Source organism: Vigna unguiculata, chromosome 10 (genome assembly GCF_037176805.1).
Source record: "Vigna unguiculata cultivar grain cowpea cultivar isolate G323 ecotype 2 chromosome 10, ASM3717680v1, whole genome shotgun sequence".
NCBI classification, from domain to species: domain Eukaryota; kingdom Viridiplantae; phylum Streptophyta; class Magnoliopsida; order Fabales; family Fabaceae; genus Vigna; species Vigna unguiculata.
The window spans coordinates 11,753,586-11,781,410 of record NC_140801.1 but is presented as its reverse complement, the minus strand read 5'-3'; the positions used below and the strand labels follow the sequence as shown (position 1 = coordinate 11,781,410).

At 33.7% G+C, this 27,825-nt stretch overlaps 1 protein-coding gene and 1 non-coding gene across 2 annotated transcripts; both read left to right on the top strand.

Moving 5' to 3' along the window:
- Window positions 1-2,530: 2,530 nt before the first annotated feature.
- LOC114167968 (small nucleolar RNA R71) lies at window positions 2,531-2,637 on the top strand. Its single transcript, XR_003600567.1, has one exon. It is a non-coding gene; the product is annotated as a small nucleolar RNA R71 (small nucleolar RNA).
- Window positions 2,638-4,128: 1,491 nt separating this feature from the next.
- LOC146882147 (uncharacterized) lies at window positions 4,129-26,326 on the top strand. The gene is made up of 4 exons (XM_085667296.1): window positions 4,129-4,220; window positions 24,211-24,598; window positions 25,585-25,897; window positions 25,986-26,326. The coding sequence occupies exons 1-4, from the start codon at window positions 4,129-4,131 to the stop codon at window positions 26,324-26,326; spliced, it is 1,134 nt and encodes a 377-aa protein (XP_085523422.1).
- The last annotated feature ends 1,499 nt before the right edge of the window (window positions 26,327-27,825 follow it).

Genomic DNA, 27,825 nt, shown 5'->3' with positions numbered 1-27,825 from the left:
TTTTCTGGTTTCTTGATTTAGCCTTCTGTAGTCAATGCAAACCCTCTAACTATTTTGCACTCTTGTTGGAATCAGCTCCTCTTGTTCATTCTTGACTACAGTGAGGCCAGTCTTCTTTGGAACAACATGGATGGGGCTAACCCATTGACTGTCAGAAATGGGGTAGATGATCCCAGCTTGTAGAAGCTTGGTCACCTCTTTCTTTACAACATCCGAGATGACAGGGTTGAGTCGCCTCTGTGGCTGTCTCATTGGCTTTGCTCAATCTTCCAACAATATCCTGTGCATGCATGTTGATGGGCTAATACCAGGGATGTTAGCCAATGTCCATCCAATTGCCTTCTTATGCTTTTTAAGAACGTGCAACAACCTCTGCTCTTGTTCAGCAGTGAGGGAGGTGGAAATGATGACAGGCAGTTTGTCGTCCTCCTCTAAGTAGACATACTTGAGGTTGTCTGGCAGTGGTTTCAACTCTGGAGTACTGGATGCTGGCTGAATATCAGGAACCAGAAGGGAGGGAGAAATGGGTTCAACAGCTTGTACCTGAGCATAACAATCAGATGCATATGTACTTCCTGCAACATGGTTAGTGCAACCTGATTGTATAACATCAAAGTCAATAGGTACAACATCCAGAGAGTCAAACTCATTAGATTCAACATTATCCACATCATATTCAGCATCATCAGAATCAGAAGCAGAATCAGAATCAAGAACATCAATGCATGCAAATTCAGATAACTCAGACACAGATGAATGTTTTAATGCATGCAAAGAGTGGAAATCAGAAATCAATCCATCAACAGCATCATCAATAATATCCACGTGAAAAACTGAATGATCCTCAGAAGGATGTTTCATGGCATCCAGAATGTTAAATCGCACAACAATATCATCAAACTCCATGGACAAAGTACCTGCATGGACATCAATTTTGGTTCGTGCAGTTTTCAAAAATGGTCTGCCTAAAATGATTGGTGCAGAACCATGTGAAAATCCCTCTTCCATATCAAGAATGTAAAAATCAGCAGGGAAAATCAATTCACTAACACGAACCAAAACATCATCAACCAAACCTGCGGGGTGGGCAATACTTCTATTTGCCAACTGAATCACCACACCCGTAGGTTGCAGGGGTCCAAGAGAAAGAGATTTAAAAATAGACAGAGGCATTACATTTATTGAAGCACTAAGATCAAGCATTGCATTTTCAAATTTATTGTTACCTATGATGCAAGGTACACAAAATGTACCTGGGTCCTTACACTTCTCAGGAATCTGAGGAACAGATTTACCTATCAATGTTGACACATTTCTGCCCATGCTCATCTTTTCGTTTCCCTTTAGCCTCCTCTTGTGCGTGCATAGCTCCTTCAAGAACTTTGCATATCTGGGAATCTGTTTAATGGCATCCAACAGAGGTATGTTCACCTCCACCTTCCTGAATGTTTCTAAGATCTCCCTGTCAACCTCTTCCATTTTTTTGCTTGGAATGGCTCTCGAAGGGAAAGGAAGAGGTATGGAAGGTGCAATAGTAGAGGTGGAAGGCGTAGAAGTCACACCAGATGTGGAAGGACCAGCTGCATGAGCATCACGCTTTCTCTGAAGTGTGGCAGGGTCGACTTCCTTTGAAGGAGTAGGCTCAGGAGTGGGAACTTCAATGTTCTTCCCAGATCTCAATGTAATGGCACTCACATTCCTCGGATTTTCCACCGTCTGTGATGGAAGCTTGTCAGAATTATGAGCCTGTGCCTGGTTTAGCTGAGTGGCCATCTGCCCCATTTGATTTGTCAAACTCTGGATTGAGGCCCTAGTCTCCTGCTGGAATTGCATATTTTGAAGGGTCATCATCCTGACTAACTCCTCCAATGAAGTAGAAGAAGAAGGTGCAGGTGCTGCAGCAAGAGCTGGTGTGGGTACAGGTGGAGCAGGAGCAGCTTGTGGTGCAGGTGCAACTCTTTATTGTGGAGGTGGTTGCACATTTTGAAATTGTTGGGGCTGCTGGTTACCCTGGTTTCCCCATTTCAAATTAGGGTGATTCCTCCATCCTGGATTATATCTGTTGGTTGACAAATCATGGTGGTTTTGTTGTTGTTGTTGGGGCCTATTGTTGTTGAAAATATTAGCTGCATAGGCCTGAGGGGTATCCACTGGTGTAGAAGAAGAAGATTGTTGTTGCAATGCTGGGCAAGAGTCTGTAAAATGATCAACAGATGTACAAAGGCCACAAACTCTTGCAGCTGGAGCTCTCTGATTGGAAGCAAGTTGATTGACCAGTGTGGTAAGAGCATCAATCTTACTTTCCAACTTCTTTATGTACTCGGCTGCTCCTACATCATGAACACCTTTAACAACTATGACATCACTCCTTGTGCCAAATTGTTGAGAATTTGAAGCCATGTTCTCTATTAGTTGTCTGGCTGCAGCTGGGGTTATGTTACCAAGGGCACCACCACTTGCGGCATCAATCATATTTCGATCCATGTGGTGTAGACCTTCATAAAAATACTGCAGAAGGAGATGTTCAGAGATCTGATGGTGTGGGCAGCTTGAACAGAGATTCTTGAACCTCTCCCAATACTCATAAAGGGTTTCCCCAGATTGCTGCTTGATGCCAGAAATCTCCTTCCTTATGGCTGTTGTCCTTGAAGCAGGAAAGAACTTGCAAAGGAACAATCTCTTCAGGTCATCCCAGCTTGTGATGGACCTGGGTGCTAGGTAGTACAACTAGTCTTTCGCATTACCCTCCAAAGAATGAGGGAAAGCCTTCAAGTATACATGGTCCTCCTGTACATCTGCAGGCTTCATGGTGGAACAGACGGCATGAAACTGCTTCAAGTGTTTGCACGGGTCCTCATCTGCAAGACCATGAAACTTTGGCAACAAGTGTATTAAACCAGTTTTCAGCACATTTGGAACCTCCTCCTCAGGGTATTGAATGCATAAACTATCATAAGTGAACTCTGGTGCAGTGAGCTCACTCATGGTTCTCTCATGAGGTGGAGGAGGTTGAGCCATGTTATCAGTATGAAAATGAAAATGCTCAGAATAAACAATATGCTCAGAATGTAAGGAATGAGAAGTGTCAGAAGTATGATGAGAATCAGAAGAGTCAGGAAAAGTCACTGAATATTGAGCATGCAAAGACGGATTCCTAAGATGCCTACTTCCTCTATGGAATGTCCTATCAATCTCAGGGTCAAATGGTTGTAATTCACTTGGGTTTCCCCTAGTCATGCACCAAAAAGCATTAATTGTAGTGATATTGGCATAACATAGGGTATAACTACAAGTATACTCAAACGAACTCCAAATGACTTGAAATTTGGTAGGCTATTCCTTTGAGTGGTAAAACAGAAGCACAAAAAAAATCAGATCAAAACTCAAAGCACAAGTATTTTTGACAATTTTTCAAAAGTGGAAAAATGAAGAAAAATCATAAAAAACATTGGTGAAATGTAGAAAATGGCATTTTCTGGAGAATCTAAGTTTGCAAACCGGCGAAGCTGGTTTCGACAAGGTGGGAAATCAAATTCCACCCCAGCATCAGCCTGCTTGTTAACTCCAGCTCTGCTGCGGGTTGAAACCATCTTCAGAGAAAAATGGGTACTAAGGTGTTCATCTCGTGCCCCACGGTGGGCGCCAATTGTTCATGCAGAGAACAAACAAGATAAGTTAGGAACAAGCGTCACCTTACCCACGTAGTCCGCTATCTCCTCAGTTGGCCTCTTCCTGGTTGGTACATATCGGCTTGAACCCAGGAGGAGTTACTTGCAGAAGGGACTCCGAAGCTCAAGTGAGTCAAAGCTCTCAAAAGGTCAAATCAGGTGATTAATGGAGTAATGAATGCGTACCTTTAATTACTGGAGTCCACGCGTATTTATAGGGTATTAATTATGTTTGGTTACGTCATGGGTTGGGCCCTATTTTGGGCTGTAGGTGGGCCTGGACCTTGGCCCAGGCCCTTAGTTCGATTATTGTGGGCTTATTGGATGTCAGGGGGTTTTCATTTCGCTAAGTCTTTAGGAACGGTCTGATCCGGTTACTTCTCCAATTGGTTGATGTCGTCTTTGCCCGTGCATTGTCCTAGGTTGGTCGTTTTGTTATGAGTTCAGGCTCCGTTCAGTTATGAGTTTAGGTTTATGCCGGCCCGAGGCGTGTACTTGGGTTGTTTCCGGTATATACGTGGGGGTTGTTATTTATACGGTTAAGTTGGCCAGGTATGGTATAGTTAAGTTGTCCAGGTACAGTACACCAGTCCCTCAACCTTTGCCGATATAGTATGTTGGTGAAGGATGATATGTGCTGATGTACTAGTCGTGACCGGCTAGGTGTGATACAATTACTTAAATTCATAATATTCGGTTGGATGTTACATATTCTAATAGAGAAAAATGCATCTTTAGGATGGATCATGTGATCTTCCTAGGGTTCAAAGTAAATGTAAAAGGGGTCCATGTGGTCCAAGAGAAAGTGGTGGCTATAAAGGAGTGGCCAACACCTTAAATGTGAGTGAGCTTTGATCTTTTCATGTCTTATCATTTTTTAGTTTGATACTCATATAACATATTATTTAATTTCATCATTGATTATGCAATTTCTTTTAACTTGGATGCATGAAATCTTTGATACATGTGATTATGCTCTGCATTATACTTTCACATATTTTATCTTGTAGTTGTGTCATCATAAAAAAAAGGGAGATTATTAAGATCAGACGAAATCAACCTCGTTTGATGAAGTTGTTTTTATGCTAACAAAATAATTATTTAAAGGAATGTGTATAAGCCTTTTACATAATACATGTGACAAGCTCATTGATCAGATGATAGATGAAATGGTGTTGAAATTCAGTCAAATATGCTAATCAAACAATATATGATATATATGGTAAAGTTGAATGGTCAGACAATACACGGGTGGATTACAAGTTATTGGTGTTGGGGCAAGGTGGCTCTAAGAGAGGAATGAATAGAGCTGGTAGACATTTTAAAATCTTTAATGCAAACATAAGATATGCAAATGAATGATCAAGATAGAGAAGAATGAAGATGAGGATTTATACGGGTTCACCTCACACCTTGAGGCTACGTCCAGTCTTTTATGCAACGAGTTTAACCTCTCAAGGTGCCCTTCTCAATCTCCCCCTAAGATAAAAAGCTCTTTCACTTTTTTTATTTCTAAAATTAAAGAATGGTAAGTTAAACACAAACTCATTATTTCGACTCTCATTTTTCACATGTTTTGTTGCTTTTTGAAGAAAAAAAAAAGATAACTTTCTCTTCTCTCACATGATACTAAAATATTAGTTTCATATTTTTTTATCTCATGAGTCTTTTGTATAGTAATTTTTTATGAACATAAAAGAAGAAGTTAAGTATTATGTGTTTTTCCATAACCCATTCTTAACTGAGTTGATTATCATAGAATGAACCATATTTTTTTGTATTAATGACAATGATTAAATGTATAAATTTCGAAAGTATTATTTTGGCTCCCAAAAAATTATCAAACAAGATCTGTTGTTGATCACAATTGAAAGTCAACACAAATAAAACAAATAGGGTAACCTAGATTTCTTTAAAAAGTGTCATACAATCACACACATTCACATCTCATCCATTCATCTAATGGACTTCATTCAATAATCAAATTATTCACTTAATGACATCACAACAAACATAATCAAGTGTCTAAATCTCTCAACCCAACTAGCTATCTCTCATGTCATAAAGAATTGACTTCACATCATCATAGTTCAATAAGACTCGTGTGTTGAATCAAACTAAGAGATCTACACTTGTCATACTACCTTCAGTGACACAGAGCTATATTTCATGAAGTTAAGTTCTCATATGACAAGGTAAATTGTTTATAACATATTATGCACAATTAATTATTTTTCACATTGTATGCTATCTCATGGAAACCAACATTTACTCTCACCACTTGATATTTTTATTTATGTGCTTAGTACAATCTCTTTTAGAATCCCAAATTTAGTACACTACTAACAACTTCTCAACATAATATTTCCTTTTTGGATATACCTATGTTCACATTATACTATATATCACATCTCAACAAAATTAACACATTCTCATTCAAACAAATATATACTTTTATCATTTGCCACAACTTAAAGAAGTTAAACATATTTAGAAATTCAAAACATTGATTTTCACTTACCCATATTATCCCTTCTCGTTCAACGAGCTCACCAGCTCGTCCAACAAGACAACTCTTAGAGTTTTATTATAAAAGGTTTGTCTAACAAAAGTACTCACTCACACAATGAGACACCCATGAAGGTTGCCTCGCTCAACAAGACCTTACTTGCTCAATGATCAATCCCTTCTAAGCTTTACGGATTTAATTAAATTAATTTCAATTTGCGAGAGGGTTTACTCACCTATCAACCAAGTATTGGGAGTTCTTACTTAACAAAATTTGCTCAATGACACCAGACTTGCATAGTGACCATGCGACCTATATCTCTTAAAATTTTTGATAAAAAGAATTTCACTTGCCTAGTAATTTACTATCCAATTGCCAAAGCCATGGGAGCCTAATTTAGAGGCTCACCTCGTAAGTAAAACAAATTGAACTCTCTAGATTTTAGAAACTTGAATTTTGCTCCGCCAATGGATGACTTGACCAACGAGCCTACATAATTTAGAAATCTTGAAAGATATATTAGTTTATCAAATTACCTTCAACTGGGTAGTTTTGTCCTTTTATCACAAGTAAATCATTTAGTTCTAAAATATTGTCCCATAAATGAATTTGACTAAATTGATTTATCAAACTCTATTCATTACTCACATCACACAACATTATTCAAATTCAACATCTCATTTTAATATTCAACAATCATCAGAAATCATCAAAAGTTCACCAAACAACTTATATTAAGTGTGGTGACCACATCACTTTATCTTCCAAAAAAAATGTAAGAATCTCTTAAAATCTTATAGAAAAGTCAGAAAAAAATAATAATAAAAAGCTTTAAAAGACGATGGTCTTTCTAAACTAAAATTTGAATAATCAATTTTTCTATATATAAACTCTATATTTTAATAATAAAATATATAAAATCTATCTTAAATAAATCACTTCTACTTTTATCTTTATTTTAATCTTCAAGGAAATAACATGTTAAAGTTGTTTACTTTCTCTTATTAGAGGTTATTTGTCATATGGAAAGGAAGGGGAGGTGGATTTATTACCATCTTATTCGTAAGGGAAAAAAAAAAAAGAGAATGAGTGAATGACGGCTTACCCTACAATTAATTGCAATAATTATGTAAAGAATCAAATATGATTCAAAATTAACTATTTTCGTAATTACATGTAAATTAAGTATACTTAATGATTACATACCTCCATATGATTACATTTTTAAGCATAACTGCTTATATTTAACTCAATCCGCGCTCTTCTATGCTCATTAATGAAATCACATTACAAATTTTTGATATTTCAAGTGAAATAAATGTATAGTTAAACAAATTATTTTTGTTAAGAAATAAATTATTTAAATTTAAAGTAATAAATAATTTTATTTATATATTATTTGTAATTAGGTTTTTTAATGAATTTTGTTATTGAATTATAATAATGTTTTAAGAAAAATTATTTTACATTTATACTTTAAATTTATACAAAAAACAAACAATCAAACATAATAAAAAGTATAATACATAACAATATTTTAGTATAAAATTATAATGTATACATGTAACATCCCATTTAATTTAATACGCGAAATTAAAGGAAGCGTCACATAAAGATAACATACTAGCGCAGTCCTGGAATTTAAAACTCAACTCCTTACAACACAAGGCATACCACGATGCCCAAAAGAAAACTGAATAAAAAGTTTACAAAATGTATATAAATCCAAGGACAAACAAATACATGGGCCACAGCCCTAAAGAAAAGCCCATAAAGAAAATTAAGCCCAGTCCACACGGACTATGCAGCGAAACCATCACCTCCCTATTGTCCACGGGTGTTCCTCGCATTTGCTCACACCAACAAGTTGATGATCATCGCAAAGGAGAGTACCATACAACAGGACACACAACAATAAAGTAGGGTAAGCTAGAGTACAATGGATTTCATTCATGCAATCAAATATATTTTCACAATTCCATAAACACATATCAACCAAGCATGTTAAGACTTCACAAACATTACACTAAGACATGGCTCGACTCATCCGGATACATATAACCTGGTCGGATTCAGCGGATGCTCGCACTTGTGGTGGATACCTCTGCTCACCCCCGAGCTATATGTTATAAATGTTACAATGAATCAATTTCCCTCACCACAAAGTTAGCCCTTAATGAATTTTAGGCCTCCTACTACTCTCACCACAGGAGTCAAGTGAAATAAATGTATAGTTAAACAAATTCTAGGTGAGACTAATTGACTCCTTAGAGTGTCAGGATGCAACCTTACCTTGAATCCTTACCAAGTTATACAGATGGGGCACCACCATAGACACCCACTAACAGGGGCCATGGAATTACGTCTCGACCAGTGAAGCACGACCCTAAAATCTCACCTAGAGATTTCAAGGAATTACGCACTGACTACAACCAAACATAATCAAGCAACCAATTAATAATTATCGCGCATATATACATACATATATGTCAACTCTCGCAACCAACCTCTTTCATATTCCAGATCAAACCAATACCATCACATCATGCTCCATCCATGAATTAGAATCTAAATCCATCTCATAACCATGCCACTTTCGCAACCAACCATTTCATGCTCATTTCATGCCAAGGATTTATTCAAGTTTGTCATTCATAACTCATACACCCTCCCACACATGCATATTATACCCTTCATGCCATTATACAATAACCCCATCAATTACATGCCAAACATAAAAAGGCAGGAAAGGAAACACCAAACTAGCGCGTACCCTCGTCCAGCTCCTCGCTCAGACCGAAAGGGTCTCGCCCAGGCGATAAGGATTCTCGCTCAGGGGAGCTCCCCTTCGCCTAGGCGAGAGCTCGATAAAACTCGGCATAAACAAACGCGCCAGCTCGCTTAGGCGAGCTCACCTCGCCTGAGCAAGGCAGTCTCTCGCTCAAAACCAAGACCACCCGCCTGGGCGACAGCTCGCGCAGAAGGCTTGGGCAAGCCTCCGCCAGACTCTCTTAGGCGATTCTGACTTGCCTAGGCGAGATTACCAGTTCTCGCCCTGATCTCACTTGCAGCAGATGCATTTTCAAATCCAAGCAATCATACAAAGTATTCCACGCACCAAAAATAACGATTAACCCATACAAACATCAAGCAAGCTCAAGAACAGGCCAAAAACAAACCCTAGCTTCTCGTACCTAGAAAAGGGTTAACAGAGGCCTTGACGGCATGACAGCAAGCACTGCAGCTTTAGGAATGAGCTAACGAGCTGAAAACAGAAGGAAAACGGAACCAAGGGACAAATTATCGAAACCCTAACTAGGAAATACAAAGAAAGATCGATGGAAAACCATACAAGCTAGAAAGAGGCACTCACGTGGAGTAGGAGCTGGGTTCGAGTTAGCTCGAAAAGGCTTAGGGCAAACCCTAGCAGAGCATCCTGTGAGAGTAAAGGAGAAGGTGACAGCTGGTTCTGTGAAAGAGTGAGAGTGGAAATGTTAGGGCAACTTGGGATAAGCTTTATCCTTTGGGCCAGCTCTTTGGCCCATCAGATTTGGGGCAACCCTTTTTGTTAATGGTTACAAAAAGAATAGGGTATTACAATAAGTAAATAAATAAATAAATATATATATATATATATATATATATATATATATATATATATAAAGTTAATATTATTATTCATTGTTAATTTAAATTGATCTTAAGATTTTTAATCATTTTTTTTTGTTCGAAATAAAGTAAAATTCAATTGAGTGTTAATTTGATATTAGTGATTTTTATTTTACACGTATAAAGCTATATTAAAAAATTAATCATTCTTTAAATTATATAATTTTATACAAATTTATTAATAAAAAAATTAAATATTATTTTCAATTTTATAAATTATTTACTACATAATTTATCATTTTCTAAATTCAATTTATATATTTTTTTGTTTTTCATTATAAAAGAAGGCATTTTGGTAAATAATTATACAATACAATTAATTTAATTTCTTTCTCATATCACATTCATTATAAATATTTCACTCATTCTTCTTTAATTCAAACAATCTTACTTTCTAGCCACTTTCCTTCCTTTTTTTCCCTATCCAAAAGCAATCATATCAAAAAATTTCAATCATTGTTAAGAAATTCAATGACTATTTCTTTTATTTGGAAACCAAATGAAAACATAAAATAAAATAAAAATAAGTCATATGTAAACATATTATTTAGGTTTTAGTTGGGAAATTAGTCTTAATCAAACCTTTCTCACCCCTTATAATTAATTTCCAAAGCTTCACAGTTTGTTGAGAATAAGACTCGAGATTAAAGTTTTATGCATAGGTAATTTGATGTCTAGAAAATAATTAAGAATAAATAACTTTAAATTCATGTTTATAAAAAATAATTAAAAATAAATGTAATTGAGATATTTTTTCAAAAATTAAGATTTGATTAATACTTTTTCAAAAGTAGATATCAAATCTAATACATCTAAACAAAAATGGGTATCATCCAACTAATTAAACCTAAAAACTAATTATTATGAAAGTTTACATTGTTACCTTAGCTCCCTAAACCTGAATGTAGAGGATAAAAATAGAAAAGAATGCAGGAAAGTTAAGGGGACAAAGATGTTGGTGAAAGGGGAGAATGAAAGGATATAATGAAATGTTGTTAAAGTTGTTAGGGAGAGAGAGGTTATGATTGATTAAGGGAATGCACATGGAAATTTGGGTGTTGCTATATTCTATTATATTCTATTCTAGGGATACAGAAAGTCTACCTAGTATTCTAAGATGCCATTGAATCGGAATATTCTTCATTCATTCATTCATACAAGTTGACCTAATTTTGCTACTTGGACTCAGATCATAGGGCAAACCTTGTCGGAGAATATGCATAATTTGATGCCTTTTGCTCAGTTTTCCGAGTCATTTTCAACACACTATTACTGTTCATCACGTCTTTTTTTCTCGCACTTAAAATATTTGATTTCGTTTCTTCTTCCTCCAGATCAAACCACTCTTCAAATTCTTAATTGTTAAGCTGTCTAGTAAATATATATATGTAAATTTTATTTTACAAATTAATTTTATTATAAGATTGGGTTAAAATTAAAGTTAATGTTTTAAGAAAAATATTTCATCAGCAAAGAAATGAATAGTGCAATGATAATAATAATAAGTTGATGAAAAGTAAATGATGTATGAAGTCCTATAAATTGATTAATTTTGTTTTGTCTTCACGTTGAAAGTTTTTATTTATTTGTTGGCATTTACTGAAAAAAATTACTTAATAGATTATTTTATCGCTTCACTCTTATACTTTTCAAATTTTGTCACTTATTTTTTTTTTTCACGTTTTTATCATTAAATATTTATTTCTATAACGAATCTCATTGTTTTACAAAATTTTTATGAAAATGGAAATGTATTGCGAAGAAAAAGTTAACAATATAAAATAGAATCGAAACCATATCATCTTTGAAAAATGAAGTTGATGATGCAGCGATGGTTTTGTTTTCTAAATATTTTTTTAACTTGTCATCGCTTTTAAAAAATTATAAAGTCATTAAAAGTTGTGACAATGGCAAACCAATAAAAAACTTAAAATAATAATAAAAATATACATTATATATATATATATATATATATATATATATATATATACTAGAAATTGGTTTTATATTATATTAAAAATATATATTTTAACTTTGACGTGAAACTAGAATTCGTTCATGTACAAAATTTTGATACATTTTGATCCTAAACTTTAAAATTAAAATGATATAATCTGTTTAACTTAATTATGTTGAAGCGAGAAAGTGTCAAACAGTATAAACAACTCAAATGTTATTATGAAACATGTTTGACATGTTGAAAAATATTAACATAATTGGATTAAAAGAAATATATTCCTTCATTTTTAAAGTTTAGGGACCAAAATGTGTCAAAGTTTCGAACATGGACGAATTCTAATTTCTCATCAAAGTTCAGGGACTAAAAACATATTTAACCCTTTTATTTTACATTCATTTGTGAATTTTTAAGTTAAAAAACTCGTACCTATCTAAAATTTATAGGGTTTTTCAACTTCTAATAAAATCCTTAATTAAGAAAAGATGAGTCCAATAACTTGTACTAATATTGAAATAAAAAATAAATCTTTCCAGTATGAGTATGACACTTTCTCTAGTCAATGGATGAGTTTCGTTAAAAGTCATTTTTACACTATTGATGCTTCTACTTCTTTTATTAGACATCTCAAAAGGTTTCTCTCTTGTAATTAAAGATCTCTTCCTTTTACGTATTTGGGTGTGCCAATTTTTGTGAGGGCTCTTGAACAGTGGTGTTTTAGTCTTTGGTTGATAAGTTTCGTAATAAGCTTGATTCTCTGAAAGGGAAGTTGCTTATGGGAAGAATTCATCTAATAAATTCAATAGTTGTTTGCTTGTTGTCTTATTTCTTCCTAATTTATAAGTGGCCTATTAAACTTATTCTTAAGGTGGAATAATTGATTCAAAATTTTGTTTAGACTGGAGATATACAAAATAGAGGACTGCTAATTGTTAAATGGTCTATCTTGGTGGTTTTAAGTTGAATGGTGATTTATAGGTTACTAATATTCAAAGCGAGAATAAAGCCTATCTGATACATTTAGCTTGGGAATTTGCTTATGGTAGCATGACTTGGATTGAAGTCATGCTTATTCGATTTCTTAAGTCTAAGTATCAGAAATATTTGTTCTTTAAATTGTTGTAAATTGTCATGGTATTAAAAGTGCATACGATGTTGTTCTTGAAAATACTTTTTGGACACTAGGTAAGGGTGATTGCATTAACTTTGGAATGATCATTGGTGCTCTAACATTTGCATATCTAAATTGTCTATAATTCCTTATTTTGATAGAATAAGGTTATACTTCATTGTTAGTTTGGCATGGACAAGTACTCATCGAAACTTTCCTTCTTTTGTTGTCAATTTATGTGATTATTCTTCTTTAATGGTTAATGAGAATGAGGATGTGCCTAATTGGATTTTGGAATATTCTAGTGTGCTTTCTCAAAAAATGAAAAAAAAAATACTTTTCTAGTATGGAATGTGTGGATTGGAGGAACTTGATTTTGTTGGATGATGTGTCACCAGCTAAAACTTTGGTTCTTTGAAAGTTGTTATATGGTTGTTTACCAATTGATTTGGAGGTTCAAAAAGGAGTGATTTTATGCTTTATTTTTTCTTTGTGTTGAAATAATTTTGAATATTTTCCTAATTTGTTCTTTCATTGTTCTAGGATCCAATTGTGTATCCTTCTACTATTTTCCAAATTAAGAAGTTGGTGCGTATAGCTGAAAATCAATCTAAGAAGCATATGAGTAATATTGTCTTTAATATTTTGATGTTGAAATATTTCAAAGCTTTGATTGGTTTCATTTATGGACGTAACATAGAAAGTTCCATCAACTAATTGGTTCAAGGTGAATAAATATTGTGCATCTAAGGGTTGTCCAGGTTTAGTTTCATGTGTTAGTGTTTTTAGAGGTAGTCGTATGAATATATGCATAGTTTTTCAGCCTTTTGAGGGTGCAAACTTCTATTTTAGCTATGTTTATGGCGATCATTAATGGTTTGAAGCATGCTTGGAGGGAGGACTATCAGAGACTTTGGTTGGAGAATGATTCTTCTTTAGTTTGTGATGGTTTTTTTTATCAACGAGTGATTCCCTGGAGTCTTAGAGGGAGATGGTGACGATGCTTGCACTTTTGTAAGCATGTACAGTTCAAAGTTTCTCATTTTTTTCATGAGAAAAATCATTGTGCTAATAAGTTAGCTAATTTATCTTTGATTCATAGAGAATAATATGTTTTTTAATGTTTTACCATCATGTACTTATTTAGATTTTTTCAAAATAGGTATAGTTTGCCTATGTTTCGTGAAGTGTAATTTTTTCATGTGTTTGGTATGTGTTGAAAAAAGAAGAAGATGGACATCTTGCTTCAATAAAGTTTTAAAATTGATGACTTATGGAGAAATGTTGAAAACTTAATTATGATTCATGAATAAAAGTGTTGAAGACGTAAAGAATGCTTGGAATCAAGATTTATTTTAAGTTCTTATAATTTGGGTTGTTGAAGTCATGTAATATATGTATGTCATTTAAGATAGTAAATATAAACGATCATAAGCCAAAAGATAGATCCCAAGCAATAATGCATTAAGAAGTTCAAGAGAGAGTCTTTGCTTTAGCAATTAACACTCAAATAATTAATTATTTTTAGTGATAATTAATTATCTCAGTGAAAAGTGACTTTCGAGTAAAGCCTCTATGATAATCGATTATCAGTAGTAGTTGTGACTTGACTCTCTAGTTTCTTGACCTAATTTCGAAATTGGCTTCTATAAATAGGGTGGTAGGCTTTCATTTGAAGATACAAAAGTTAGAGAAGTTTAAGTGCTTGAGAATTCTATGTGAAAAGGCTTTGAAAAACCTAAGTTTGAGTAGAGCAATAACTTTCACCAAATGGGTTCTTTTGTGATTGAGTGTTGTTGTAGTTGCTAGGAGAAGTTATTCATCCTTTGTGTAATTCAAAGGAAATGTTCATTTCTTGTGGACTCAAGGAAGGTGTTTCTTCATCTCTTGGGTGATTCAAGAGAGATGTCTTCATCCTTTGTAGGAGTCAAAAGAGGTGTTCATCTCTTGTGAATTTCAAAGGAGGTGTCTTTCATCTCTTGTGGCTTCAAGCGACGTGTTTTCTTTCTTAAATTATTCTTACTCATATTTGTAATCTAAGTTTATTCTTAGTGTTTAAGTTAATCCCTCTTTAGAGAGATTAACAACTAAACATAGGGTCTTTTGATTTCAACCAATATAAAATACCTTGTGTCAATCTTATCTTTCCCTACTCATTTTAATTAATTGTTGTTATTATAAAGGAAAATATTTTAATTGAACTTTCATATTAAAAAGGAAAAAATTTTAAAGCACATTTTGTATTAAACAAAACAATTCACCCCACCCTCTTGGCTTTTTGTCCAAACCCAAATATTCCACTGCGCGATTTTAAATTGGTATCAAAACTTGCTTTGATAGTTTTTAAATTAAGTTTCAAAATAGTTGGACAAAATTAAATATTTGTCAAGAGTACGTTTATTAGCAGACCTCCACTTTTTGTTTGGGAAAATTATCCTTTTTTTGGAAAATAAGATTGCAAATATTTTTAGAGTCTGTTGATAGAGGTATTTGGGATGCTATTATAAAAAGGTATTTTTGTTCCTAATATTATTGTTAATAATGTGCAGGAATCTAAGCCTTTTTTTTGCAATAGAGTGTAGAAGGAAATAGAAGGGTTCAATGTGATGTTAGGGCCAAAAATATTATTTCATTTGCTTTAACCCTTGATGAGTTTTCCTAGATCTCTATTTGTAAGAGTGCTCAAGAGATGTGGAAAATTTTAAGAGTAACCCTTGAAGGCACAAATGATGTAAACCGACAAGACAGAACTCACTGATTTAGGATTACGTGATGTTTCATATGCTAAAAGGGGAAACAATATACGATGTGCATAAAAGATTCACCCACATTGTCAATCATCTCTCTAGGTAAGGTAAAAATGATGAACTTAATATAAAAATTTTGAAATCTTTGAATAGGTCTTGGCAACCTAAGGTCACGACCATCATGGAATTGCAAAACCTTGAAACCATGACAACTCTTTTTGGTAAGCTAAAAGAACACAAGCTTGAATTTGGAAGGTTGAATGATGAAGAGGATCAAGGAAATAAAATGAATATTGCCTTTAAATCTAAAATTTTCAATGGAAAAAATCAATAAGAAGATGATGACTCTGATTGTGACGATATAAACTTAATGCTGAAAATGTTCACAAAGTTTATGAAGAGCAAATGACAACATAAAAATCATAAAAAGAAGAACCAAGGTTCTTCTCCAAATTTCCAATACTACGGTTGTGTAGATTTGGAGCATGTCAAAATAAACTGCCCAAATGTTAAGAAGAGAGAAAAGAAGAAGGGCAGAAAGTTCTTCGAGAAAAAGAAATGGAAGGACAACAATTCCAGTTGCTCATCAAGCTTTAGTGACTTGAATGAGGAAGTCGAGCTTTGTTTATTAACTAAAAAATTAAATTCTTTGCATATAAAATTGAAATAAAAAATAAAGTTTTACAAAAGAAATTTAAAAACTCTCTCTTAAAGAAGAAATTTTGAAAAATAAAATTTCAATGTTAGAAAGTAAAGAGATTACAAATGTTGAGTGTGCATCTTGTAAAAGCCATATATTTGACATTAGCATTCTTGGAAAATTACTTCAAGATGCAACTAAAAATAAAAGTATTAAAAATTTAATGTTTAATAAAAAAGGATTTCAATAACAACAAGCAAGCTCCTAAGAATAAAAACAGAAGACCACGTAGGATATGGGTAGAAAAAGGTAAGTCTTATTCTAGGAATATAAATTGTGTAACATGTTTCTATTGTATGCAAAAGGGACATACTTCTAACAAATGTAGAATCAAACATTTTGATGTTCCTAATAGAAGATATGCTGAGATTCCTATTATAAAGTAACTTGTCTCTAACCACAAAGGACCCAAATAAGTTTTAGGGGACCTAGTAACTTGTCTCTTAGTAAGTTCTATAATCTTAGAAAAGATTTAGGCATATTGGATGTTAGTAATGTGTCTTAAATTGTGAAAAGTGATATTTTTTTAATTGATTTTTGGAAATCACCATGCAATAATCGATTATGTCATCCGAAAATTGAACATTGATTGAATTAAAATTTTAGGATGTTATTTGTAATAATCAATTATTTCAAGTCATAATCGATTTTCATTGTGCAATAATCAATTATTGTGCTAAATAATTGATTATCTGAGGTTTTGGAAATTTTTGAGAAAAAAATGATAACTAATGATAATCAATTATTCTGCAAAGTTGAATATGAAAATTAAATTTTTTACCTTTTGGATGAATTTTTCAAACATTTTGACTAAGATGTGTCAAAATTTATAGTAGTGTCTAACATGAAATATTTTTCTACGGTAGCCTATTTTACATACCTACGTACAATTTTTTTTTTCTCAACTAGACCCTATATTGCAAATACAGTTATTTATTTATTTTTGTTTGAGAAATTATTACTTTTTATTTAGAAAATTATAAAAAATAAATATTTAAAACCATAGAAATATAAAAATTTTGTTTAAGAAAAAATTATAATTACAAAAAAAATATATATATAAAATAAAAAATTTAAAATATAAGAAAATATCAAATTTTTAATTGAAAATTACAAAATAGAAAAAGTATTCAAATTTATTAAAAACTTATTTAGAAAAAATATAAAAATAAAAGTTGAAACTTTTCTATGCAACTTTTTTATTTTATTTTTAAATTTTAAGAAGTTTGAGTATTATATATTTTTTTCTTTTTTTAATTAATATTTTGAAATGTTTTATTTATTGAAAATGATTAAACATAAGTTTAAAGTTTTTATAGTGTAATGTAAATTTTGTTGTTTGAAAATTAGTTAGGAGTAAAATATTAAAAGAATAAAAATTAAAAAATTCAAATTCAAATCCAAATTTGATAAATTTTTAAGTTATTCGTTATTTAAATTAAAGTTAATAAAGAGTCAAGGTTAGAATTCGTAGACCAAAATCTGACTTGAAACAAAGTCTGTTATTCCTTTAAATGTTGTCGGCAGAGTGTGCTATGTTGGAAAAAGAAAAAACTCTATATGTCATATGTAAAAAAAAAAAAAAAAAATCAAAATTCTACAGAAAATAATTTAGAGAAAAAATATCTTAACAATTAAATTATTAAATTCAAAAACACTAAATCCTTAAAAATATTTCTTTACAATTACAATAAAACAACAATAAAAATAATCAAATTTATTTCAAATATTCTAAATTGATATATTTTTAAATTTCTATTTTTATATTTGTTCTAAAATTAAACGTCTTAAATAAATTTTTATACTTTTTTGTCGTTTCAAATTTTCTATTAAAATATTATATATTTTTCTATATTTTTAAATTTCAATTTTCATATTTGTTTTCTAAGTAAATTTTTTTTAATAAATTTTAATACTCTTTCCTATTTTAAAAAAGTTTATAAATCTCAATCAAAACATTCAATATTGTTTTATATTTTTACATTTATATTTTTACTTTTTTTCTAAATAAAATCTTTTAAACAAAATTTTATATTTCTAAAATTTTAAATATTTATTTTTTTATTTTTTAAATAGAAATTTATATTTATTCACACAAAAGTAATAAAAAAATGTATATCCACAGTGAAAAAAAGTCTAGTTGAGAAAATAAAATACATATAAATCTAGTAATGATAATAAATATATGAAAGAGACCACTGCAGGAAAAAAATCGTCTAATATAACCTTAGTTTTCTATGTATACATCCTCAATCTTACGAATTATATATGGGATTCCTTACAGATTTAATTGGTAATCCTGAGCTACTTCAACTTAATATTTATTTTTCATTTATCATTACATAAATTTTCTTTATATATATATATATATATATATATATATATATATATATATATATATATATATATATATATATATATATATATATATATATATATATTATGTTTAGTGACAAACACAGTGAGATAATAGGTAGAGATGAAATATTCTATCGGTATTTTATAGGGTTGCAAAGTAAGTTAATCTAGTGTATATTAATTGATTCGTTATAGATCAAGTTAAAAGTCATTTAATAATTTGGTAAGTTAAAAATGTCTCAAAATCCTCTTTTTATTCTACCCTAATTTTTAAAGGGCTGCCCCTAATCTAATGGGCTTAAGGGCTGACTCATAGGGTGTCCAAGGCCTTAAGGCAGCCAAACTCCTCTCATTTCTGTCATTCTTGTAGAAACAATACTCTCACACTCTCCTTCTCCCCATAGAGGCCCTGCTAGGGTTTAGCCCCAATCTTGGTCAAGCTAACTCTAAGCTCAGCTCGTCTTCACGTAAGATAAACCCCAACCCCTACTGGTTCCTTTCAAAGTTCTTTTTGGTATTTTTCCACTAGAGGTCCACTTTAGTAACCTCGTTCCTGTTCTGTGCTACTGAATCTAGTTCTTAGATATGCTCTTGGAGCTGCTGGTCCCGTTGGTTTAAGAGTCGAAGCCCGATATTAGCTCCTTTCCAGGTAAGGGAAGCTAGAGTTATGAGTTTTAGTCTATTTTTTGTCTGTTTGGAAGTTACTTGATGTTTGTATAGTCTGTACGTTGTTGTGAATGTTTGGATTACAATGTGTGGTTGTATTGGTTGTGAAAATACAACTGTTGCAGGGAAACAGTGGCGAGATCTGTTGTTCTCGCCTAAGCGAGACCGACTCGCCCAGGCGAGACTGACAGGGACAAATAAGGGTGACATTTACGAACTCTCGCTCAAGCGGAGTGCTCTTGTTTTGAGCGAGGCATTGTCTCGCTCAGGCGAGAGACGCTCGCCTAAGCGAGAAGACGTGAAAGCCTTGGGGTGTCACTGCAGTTTAGCCCAGACGAGGAACCTTACCTTTGGGCGAGGGGTTGTCTCGCTTAGGCGAGGGAGGGTCGCCTAAGCGAGTGTGCGAGAATCTCCCAGGGTCTCTATTGTTAGGAATACAAGTGTGAGTCTAAGTCCCACATTGACCAGAATTGAGAAAATAGAGCACTATATAAGAATAAAGACCCATAAACCCATTGCCTTAAGGTTTTGGGTTGAGAGTGGTGTCAATATCTTATGTGGTTGGGCTCAGATCTCATTGGTGATACCTCCTCCTTAAAAACCTGACATCTATCACGGTCTCGCCTAAGCGCTGTAGCTTGAGCGAGGGAACCCCTCTCGCCTGAGCAACCTGACATCTATCACGGTCTCGCCTAAGCGAGAGCCTGTAGCTTGAGCGAGGGAACCCCTCTCGCCTGAGCGAGGGCTTTTGGCTTAAGCGAGGTCCGCTGCAAGCCATGCTATTTTCTTCGCCTAGTTGTTGTGAGTTGCTCAATTTATTCGAGACGTAATTCCATGGTCCCTGTTAGTGGGTGTCCATGGTGGTGCCCCATCTGTATAATTTGGTAAGGATTGAAGGTAAGGTTACATCCTGACAAGTCACTCCTAGCTTAACTCAAATATTCTTTCCACAAGATACTCTTGGCTCAATCAAATATTCTTTCAAAAAGTTACTCTAGATTTAACCCAAGTATTCTTTTAACAAGTCACTCTCTTGACTCAAGATAAATACAATGTCTTTCTTGACTCAAGATAAATACAATGTCTTTGTAATAAAAAGATAATGATTTGTGTTCACTAGAGATGCTAGTATCTTTAGACATATATAATATTTATGCTCTTTTTACTAGTTTGCTAGAATGAACACAAACAATATTCTTATAAACTTGTTATAGGACAGGGAAAATTCACCAGTTTCAACAGTTTGCAAACAATGGTGTTAGGTTTATAAAGGAGGGGGTTTCACTGGGGAGAACAACACCAATGAGATCTGAGCCTAACCACATAAGACACTGACACCACTCTCAACCCAAAACCTTAAGGCAATGGGTTTATGGGCCTTGATCCTTATATGGTGCTCTACTTTCTCATTTCTGGTCAATGTGGGACTTAGACTCACACTTGGATTCCTAACAAATGGTTATTCTTCATATGCGTTCTTCTTCAAGGAGTGTGAATATATTTGGCAAACATCGAAACTTTAACTTCAATCTGAAGAGATATTTGAAAAAGCCTGTATTTGGTGTAATTCTCATTTAGGAGTATACTGTGAACTTGCATCACAAAATGAAACTTCAGAAATAAATGTTAGCTCATTATCTATTTGTTCTTATCGTATTATTGTCACCAATCACGTATCAGACGTAATAAAAATGTATATATGATGTTTTATCATTTGTTGAATGAAGCACTCATGATATGTACAACGTCTATCAAACACATCTTCATGTTCTAAGTTTTATTAAGCACTTAATCAAAATAATATGGTGTTAAAATTTTGCTTTAACAGAAATAGTAAATAATTACATCAAAAGAGTGATGAAAAAAATAATAATACAGGATTATTCTTTTGTAAGTTATAGAAGAGCACACCTCTAACTAAACTTGAATTTATTTAACCACAGGTTAAGTAACACGAATTCAGTTGGATTCATTTAAAAAAAAAGTATATATTTTTAATCTTTCCCAATTCAAACCCATAAAAACCTGATTGTCTCACAAATTTAAATTCATGGCATCTCTAATATTTTATAAAAAGGGATAATAGTAAGTCCCTCAACTTTCATTAAGTCTACTCATAATACAATTTTATCACTAAATTTAACATCTTTTGATAGTGCACATTTCTTTATGAAAACGTTTTGGCATATGAATAAAGAGAAACGAGAAAATGGATAATTTATCCTCTCACTCTTTTTTTTTAAGTTGTAACATACACTGTAGTGCAATACTAACTTTGCATCTTTCACAAGTCAAAAAGAACATTTTCTCCTAATTATGTAAGCTCATGGACACTAGTACCAAACTTAATAAAATGATGCTATTAATAGCCTTATATACAAACGTTAAATTTTATATATCCAATTGATAGATTGTTTTATTTTTTATGAAATGAATAAAGTTTATAAAATTTCAAAAATTAAAGAATATTTTTTACATTTTATTATAACAAAGTATATATTATTTTAATGTTGGTAATTTTTTACTATTTAAAATAAATAAATATATAATAATAAAAAGAAGAAGGAGGAAAAAAAGTATGTTTTTCATAGTTTTAGTTTTGTACTTTCAAAATAATGAATTAATTCTAAATTTTTTAAGAAGTAAATTTATTCATTCTCTTAATTTTGTGATGGTAAAAAATCATTATTAAATAAATGTTAAATTTAAATTCATATAGTTTAAAATTGATTAAAATCTGATGACTTTATCAGAACTATGTTTTTAAAGAGTATTATGAAGGGCCAAGGAAAAAAATGTATATAATATGTATTTAGCCATAATTTCTTATTTGAGGAAGGTGTACTAAAAAAGTTATTGTTGAAAATTAAGGATAAAAATGAGTTCATTATCTCATCTAAGGTATTATCTTGTATAGTGTTGGAAGTATCACATTGGTTAGAGATAAGAAAATTTCATAATATATATAAGTGAGGTGCAAATCTCACCTTATAAGTCGATTTTTGCACCTTACAAACTGATTTTGTAGGGTTAGTTAGGCTTAAAGCCCACTTCTAACATATTGACTTTAACTTTTTTGTTTTTATTGTTTTTCTTAAAAGAAGCTTAGGCAAGTTAAGGAAGGAAAATAAATACAAGTTAATCTTGACCTTATTTCTTAATAAGATATGAGATTTATATGGGTATGAAATAAATAACAAGTTTCTCATTCGAGGATAAAGGAGGTACGAATGACCTAGAACTTCATCCCATGTAGATGACATCCGTAAAATACTTTTACGGTCAATCATCATATTCATATTATTAATTACTTTGATATGATTCATATATAATCCACAATTTTTATCCCTAATTTCTCTTTAAAATGTTAACTCCTTAATTTTTAATTATTCACAATTATGGTTGTACCACACCTAGCCAAACTCAACCAAGTAAGTAAACGATACATATATGCCAAGGCGGTCAAGTAGTTAGCCTAGGCCGAGTTGGTCTAAGCCTTACCAGATTAAACCGATAGCACAAACCGTCGAGGAAAGTAGTCAGCCTAGGCCGACTACTCCAATATACTTAGTAAAATCGAAGCCCCCCGTGTTCAATAGGTCCTAAGGGCCCAAGCCCACTTACAGCCCAAACTAAAGCCCAAGCCAGGGCCTAGCCCATGGCATAATCAGACATAATTAATGCTCTATAAATACACGTTGACCCCAGTAATTAAAGGTACGCATTCATTAATCACTGATTTGACCTTTTGAGAGTTTTGACTCACTTGAGCTTCGGAGTCCCTTCTGCAGGTAACCCCTCATGAGTCCAAACCGACATGTACCAACCGGGAAGAGATAGCGGACTACATGGGTAAGGTGACGCTTGTGCCTAACTTATCTTGTTTGTTCTCTGCAGGAACAATGGTCTTAACTTTCTTCTCAATTATGATCCCTTAGTTTGTTATTCATAACTTTGCCCATTTTTCAATTTAATATATTAAATCATTATCAAAGTACATTTATGCAAGTGCTACTCATTTCAGTCTCATGTAAGTAACCATTGTCATGTTTTTTCTACCCATTTTATTGTGTCATATCTAAAATAACAAAAAAATAATGATCAAAAAGCTATAAAAGTAAATACTAAATATTAAATATTAAAAATTCAAGAAGTAAAATTGCAAAAAGAAAATTAACTAAAATAATTTATTTTTATAAAATATAGACATGAAAATTATACTTTATTCTTAGGACTCATATAATAAATAAAATGTTTTGATGTGCTTTCTTCTTTTTTAAGAACGAGGTGTCATCTCCTTTAATGTTCAAGATACAAACTTCTTTTCACTAGTGCAGAATGGGGTTTTTAACTCGCCTTATAGGCCTCGGTTACTGCGGGACCGAAGCCTATAAGGAGGCGGTGGCATTTTTGAAATTTTTCTTAGCATTTTGCCTCGGGTCCCATATCAACCGAAGCATATAACCAGTTTTATGCTTCGGTTCTCAACCAACCGAAGCCTATAACCCATCTGTGGCCCCCACATTTCCAAAACTGCCACTGACAGCACACTTTTTGGCCTCGGGTGTCAAAGGACCGAGGCCTATAATGGAAGATTTGGCCTCGGGTGGAGCAGAACCGAGGCCTATAACCCATCTATGGCCCCCAGATTTCCAAAACTGCCACTGACAGCACACTTTTTGGCCTCGGGTGTTTACAGAACCGAGGCCTATAGTCCTTTCTGCCTCGGGTGTTTACAGAACCGAGGCCATATCCTTTATTTATGTTCCCAAATCGCGCGAACCCTCACTGTTCATCATCTTCTCTCTCGCGACCTTTCCATCAGCGACCTCCGTCAGCGACCTCTCCATCGCCCTCTCCATCGCCGATTGCGCCTCCGTGCACGAAGTTTGGGTCGCCGGTCTTGCTCCGCCACCGAACAGCAGGCGAAAAGGAGGCAGCCACCGTCGCGCCACCGTCGAAAAGGAAGCAGCCACCACCGTCGCGCCACCGTCCAGCTCTCGTTGCGGCCTCCGTCGCGCCACCGTCGCGCCACCGTCGCTCCTCTGTTGCGGCCTCCTGCGCGCCACCGCTGCGTTGTGCGTACGTCGCGCCCCCTCCGTCGTGCATTCGTCGCCCCACTTCGCCACGGTTCCCCACAGCCACCTTGCACTGCTGCTCGGTGTGACTGCTCCGGCGAGTATCTTGCGCCTCGTTCGCCAATTCTGTCCGGGGTAAATTCAAAACGCGTTATTTTTTTTTTCGTGTTGTATATTTTTTTATGATTTAGGTAATTGTTTTGCATTTTGATGAGATTTTTGGTTGATTTTTGCGTTTTTCTTTTGCTATTTTTACGGTCTCTTATTTATTTTATTACCTCTTATAGCTCTTGAAGACCTCAGTATCGTGGGTGTGCATCATCTTCCATTGTCATTCAATTTTCACGCTCCCAGGTTCTTAATTCTATTATTTTGTAAGATTTTGTTGTTTATTATGTATTAGTAATATGTTATATATATGTATATATGTGGTTTATTATTTACTTAAATATTTGTTTGATTTGTGAGTTCGCCTTAGTTTCCCGTTTGAGATTCAATACGAAAATTATGTATTGTTCCCGAATTTTCATGTTGAAAAAACTACCTTTTTTTTAAATTAGATATAAGGGGATACAATACTAATAATTTAAATGTATTGAATCTTGAATTGTCCGATTGGACAGTTTAAGAAGATTAATCACTTTCTAGTAATTTATTAGTGCATATATATATATTTTAAAATAAAGATCTTAAAATTCATGAATATTTGTCAATTGTGTTTTGTATTGATCTTCGGGTGCATATTTGATTGTGGTTTATAATCACTTTCATTTCGTGTATCCTGAAGGCCAATGCGAAATGCTGGCAAAATTTCGTGAAATTTAAGATTTGTATTTTAAAAGTAATATGTACCAATAAAATAAAGAAAGTGAATCTTCTTAAATGAGATAGAAAAGAAAAAATCTAGGCCCCCACCTTCTGAGGGTGAAGATACTAAGCCTCCTTCACCACCATCACGTCATCAGAAGTGGAAGTTAGCCCGTTTACGCTCATCAGGCAACTACACTTCTGACTCTGCACGAGAAATCTCTGAGAAAATTGTAAGATACAATTCTTATCTAAATTGCTCGTTCATGTTTTATATTGTATTTTGATTTATAAATGTTTTTGTTACCTTGTAGGATTCGTTGGTTGAGCAGACCTCTCAAGGAGGATTCATTCCAGAAGGTCGTCATGACATACTTGCTGCTGCAATTGGACGACCTGAGCACCCTGGACGTGTGCGTGGTGCTGGATCAGGAGTCGGCATACGCCAATTTTTTGGTTCCTCCTCTCGTCAGTCTTCATGCAGTCATGGTGCTGATTATGAACAAAGACTAAAGGAAATGATCACGGCGCAAGTGAGAGAAGAACTAATGCGCCAATTTGAGCATTATGGCATTCGTTCGCCAGTGGATCATCCGCCAGAACTAGACCCATTTGTGCCTCCCACGGGTAAATTTGTTTTCTATAAGTTATGAATTGAATAAATGATATTTAATAAAGTAATTGAATAACATTAATAAATCATTGGCTCTAACAGGTAGAAGCGGAAAGGGGAGTTGTTCAGCTCCACCCGGGGATGACATGGATGACACTCATCCATGTCAACTATATATTTGGGATGGTACAGAGAAGACACTAGTGGCTCGTGGAAAAGTATTTGAGGCAGCCACAGTTCTTCATGGCATGGAGTTATCAGAGGATGAGGTTAAGGTCACGGTAGAGGAGGTTCTCATGCCGTATGCTTTAGTTCCTGTGCCAACAGATGAGGTGTATACTGTGGCACAGGCATTCCAGTGTTTCCTCGCCTGGCCTAGAGATTTGGTTGATACTGACCCCCCGGTACAGACTCTTAAACCCACAAATATACTACATTTTTAAGTTTACATGTTTATTATATTCAAACTTAAATTATATTCCATTTAAACTGAAATTGCATCAATATAGGAAAAACCTCAATCAAAGAAGATTCTTCTCTCTTTGGATGATCCTCTTGGTGCATTGCTCCAACTTGCAGAAATCATAGCTGATAAGCCGATGCAGGTTCCTTGGGATGCTAACATTTTTGGGAGAGATCTTGACATCCCACTTTATTTGCATTCCCAAGATGTCTTGGAGCTTGCACGAGGACAAGAAGAACTCAATATTACCATTATTCAATTATGGATGATGTAAGTCTTTTAGTCATTATATATAGTTATTTGATATATTTATGTATTTACTTATATCAAATCAATTTTTGGTTTAGGTATCTGTCTGGTGTCACTGAAACTATGGGCTGAATGATGTATATGGGTTTATAGACCCCCAACTCACCCATGAAGGCAACAAGTTTGATGACATTCAAGCATATGTGACCAAATGCTTTCAACGTGGAAAAGAAATTTATTTTGTCCCTTATCTTGCTGGGTAAGTCATTTTTGTTAACTTATGAATATAATAAGTCATTTTAATGCATAACAATGAATTTATTTTCTTATCAGGCGTCATTGGCAGTTACTTGTGGTTTCCCTAAGGGAGAACCTTGCTGTGTGGTTTTGCTCTTTGCATCGCCCTCCCCCCAACCATCTTAGACAAGTGATAGATTGGTAAGAACCTCAATATCAATCTTATGAATATGACATGTTATATAAAAATATCCTAACTTATTCCCTATATCATAGTTCAATTGCTGCACATAACATGTTGTTAGGGAGATCAACGGCTAAGGCAAAAGGTCTTGTATGGTGTTCTCTCCAGGTTTGATATTTCTATCCATATCTTCATGATTGTTTGCTTGATTTTCTTCATTAATTAATTGTAACGTTGTTAATATAATGTAGTGTAATAGACAAACCGGCTCATATGAGTGCGGTTACTATATAATGCAATGGATGACAACCACTGTGCGTGCTCGTATTACAATAAATTGGGAAACGGTAATATATATTTGAATTAAAATGAATACTTTGCAATATTTCCTTTTTATATACTAACTTAACTTAATCTATTATTTTGTAGACATTCAAGAGTCCTGCAGCAATTCCCGCAAAGTCCATCAAGTTTGGTAGGATAGCATGTGCCAAATATATAATTGAAATGTACAATACTATTGATTAGAACATGTATCTTGATTGTAAATGATTTGTAATTGTCTTTTAAATGAATTTGAATTGTGGATGTGTTTTAAAATATTTTGTTCTGGTCTATTCTGGTCTGTGCTGGGTGCTGAACAAAATTTGCAGGTTTAAATGTGGGAATAACACCAAAACAGAAACTGCATTTAAAAAAAAAACAGAGTATTAGGCCTCGGTTCATACCAGAAACGAAGCAAAAAGGGTGCTTTTGGCCTCGGGTGCAGCCAAAACCGAGGCCAAAAGGGTATCGAATCTAAAAAAAAA

Coding starts and splice junctions, on each gene's coding strand:
- LOC146882147 (XM_085667296.1), top strand. CDS start 4,129: ATGAGTTTAGGTTTATGCCGGCCCGAGGCGTGTACTTGGGTTGTTTCC. Junction 4,221..24,210: donor TATACGGTTAAGTTGGCCAG/GTATGGTATAGT, acceptor CCTTTCCATCAG/CGACCTCCGTCAGCGACCTC. Junction 24,599..25,584: donor GTTCGCCAATTCTGTCCGGG/GTAAATTCAAAA, acceptor GTTACCTTGTAG/GATTCGTTGGTTGAGCAGAC.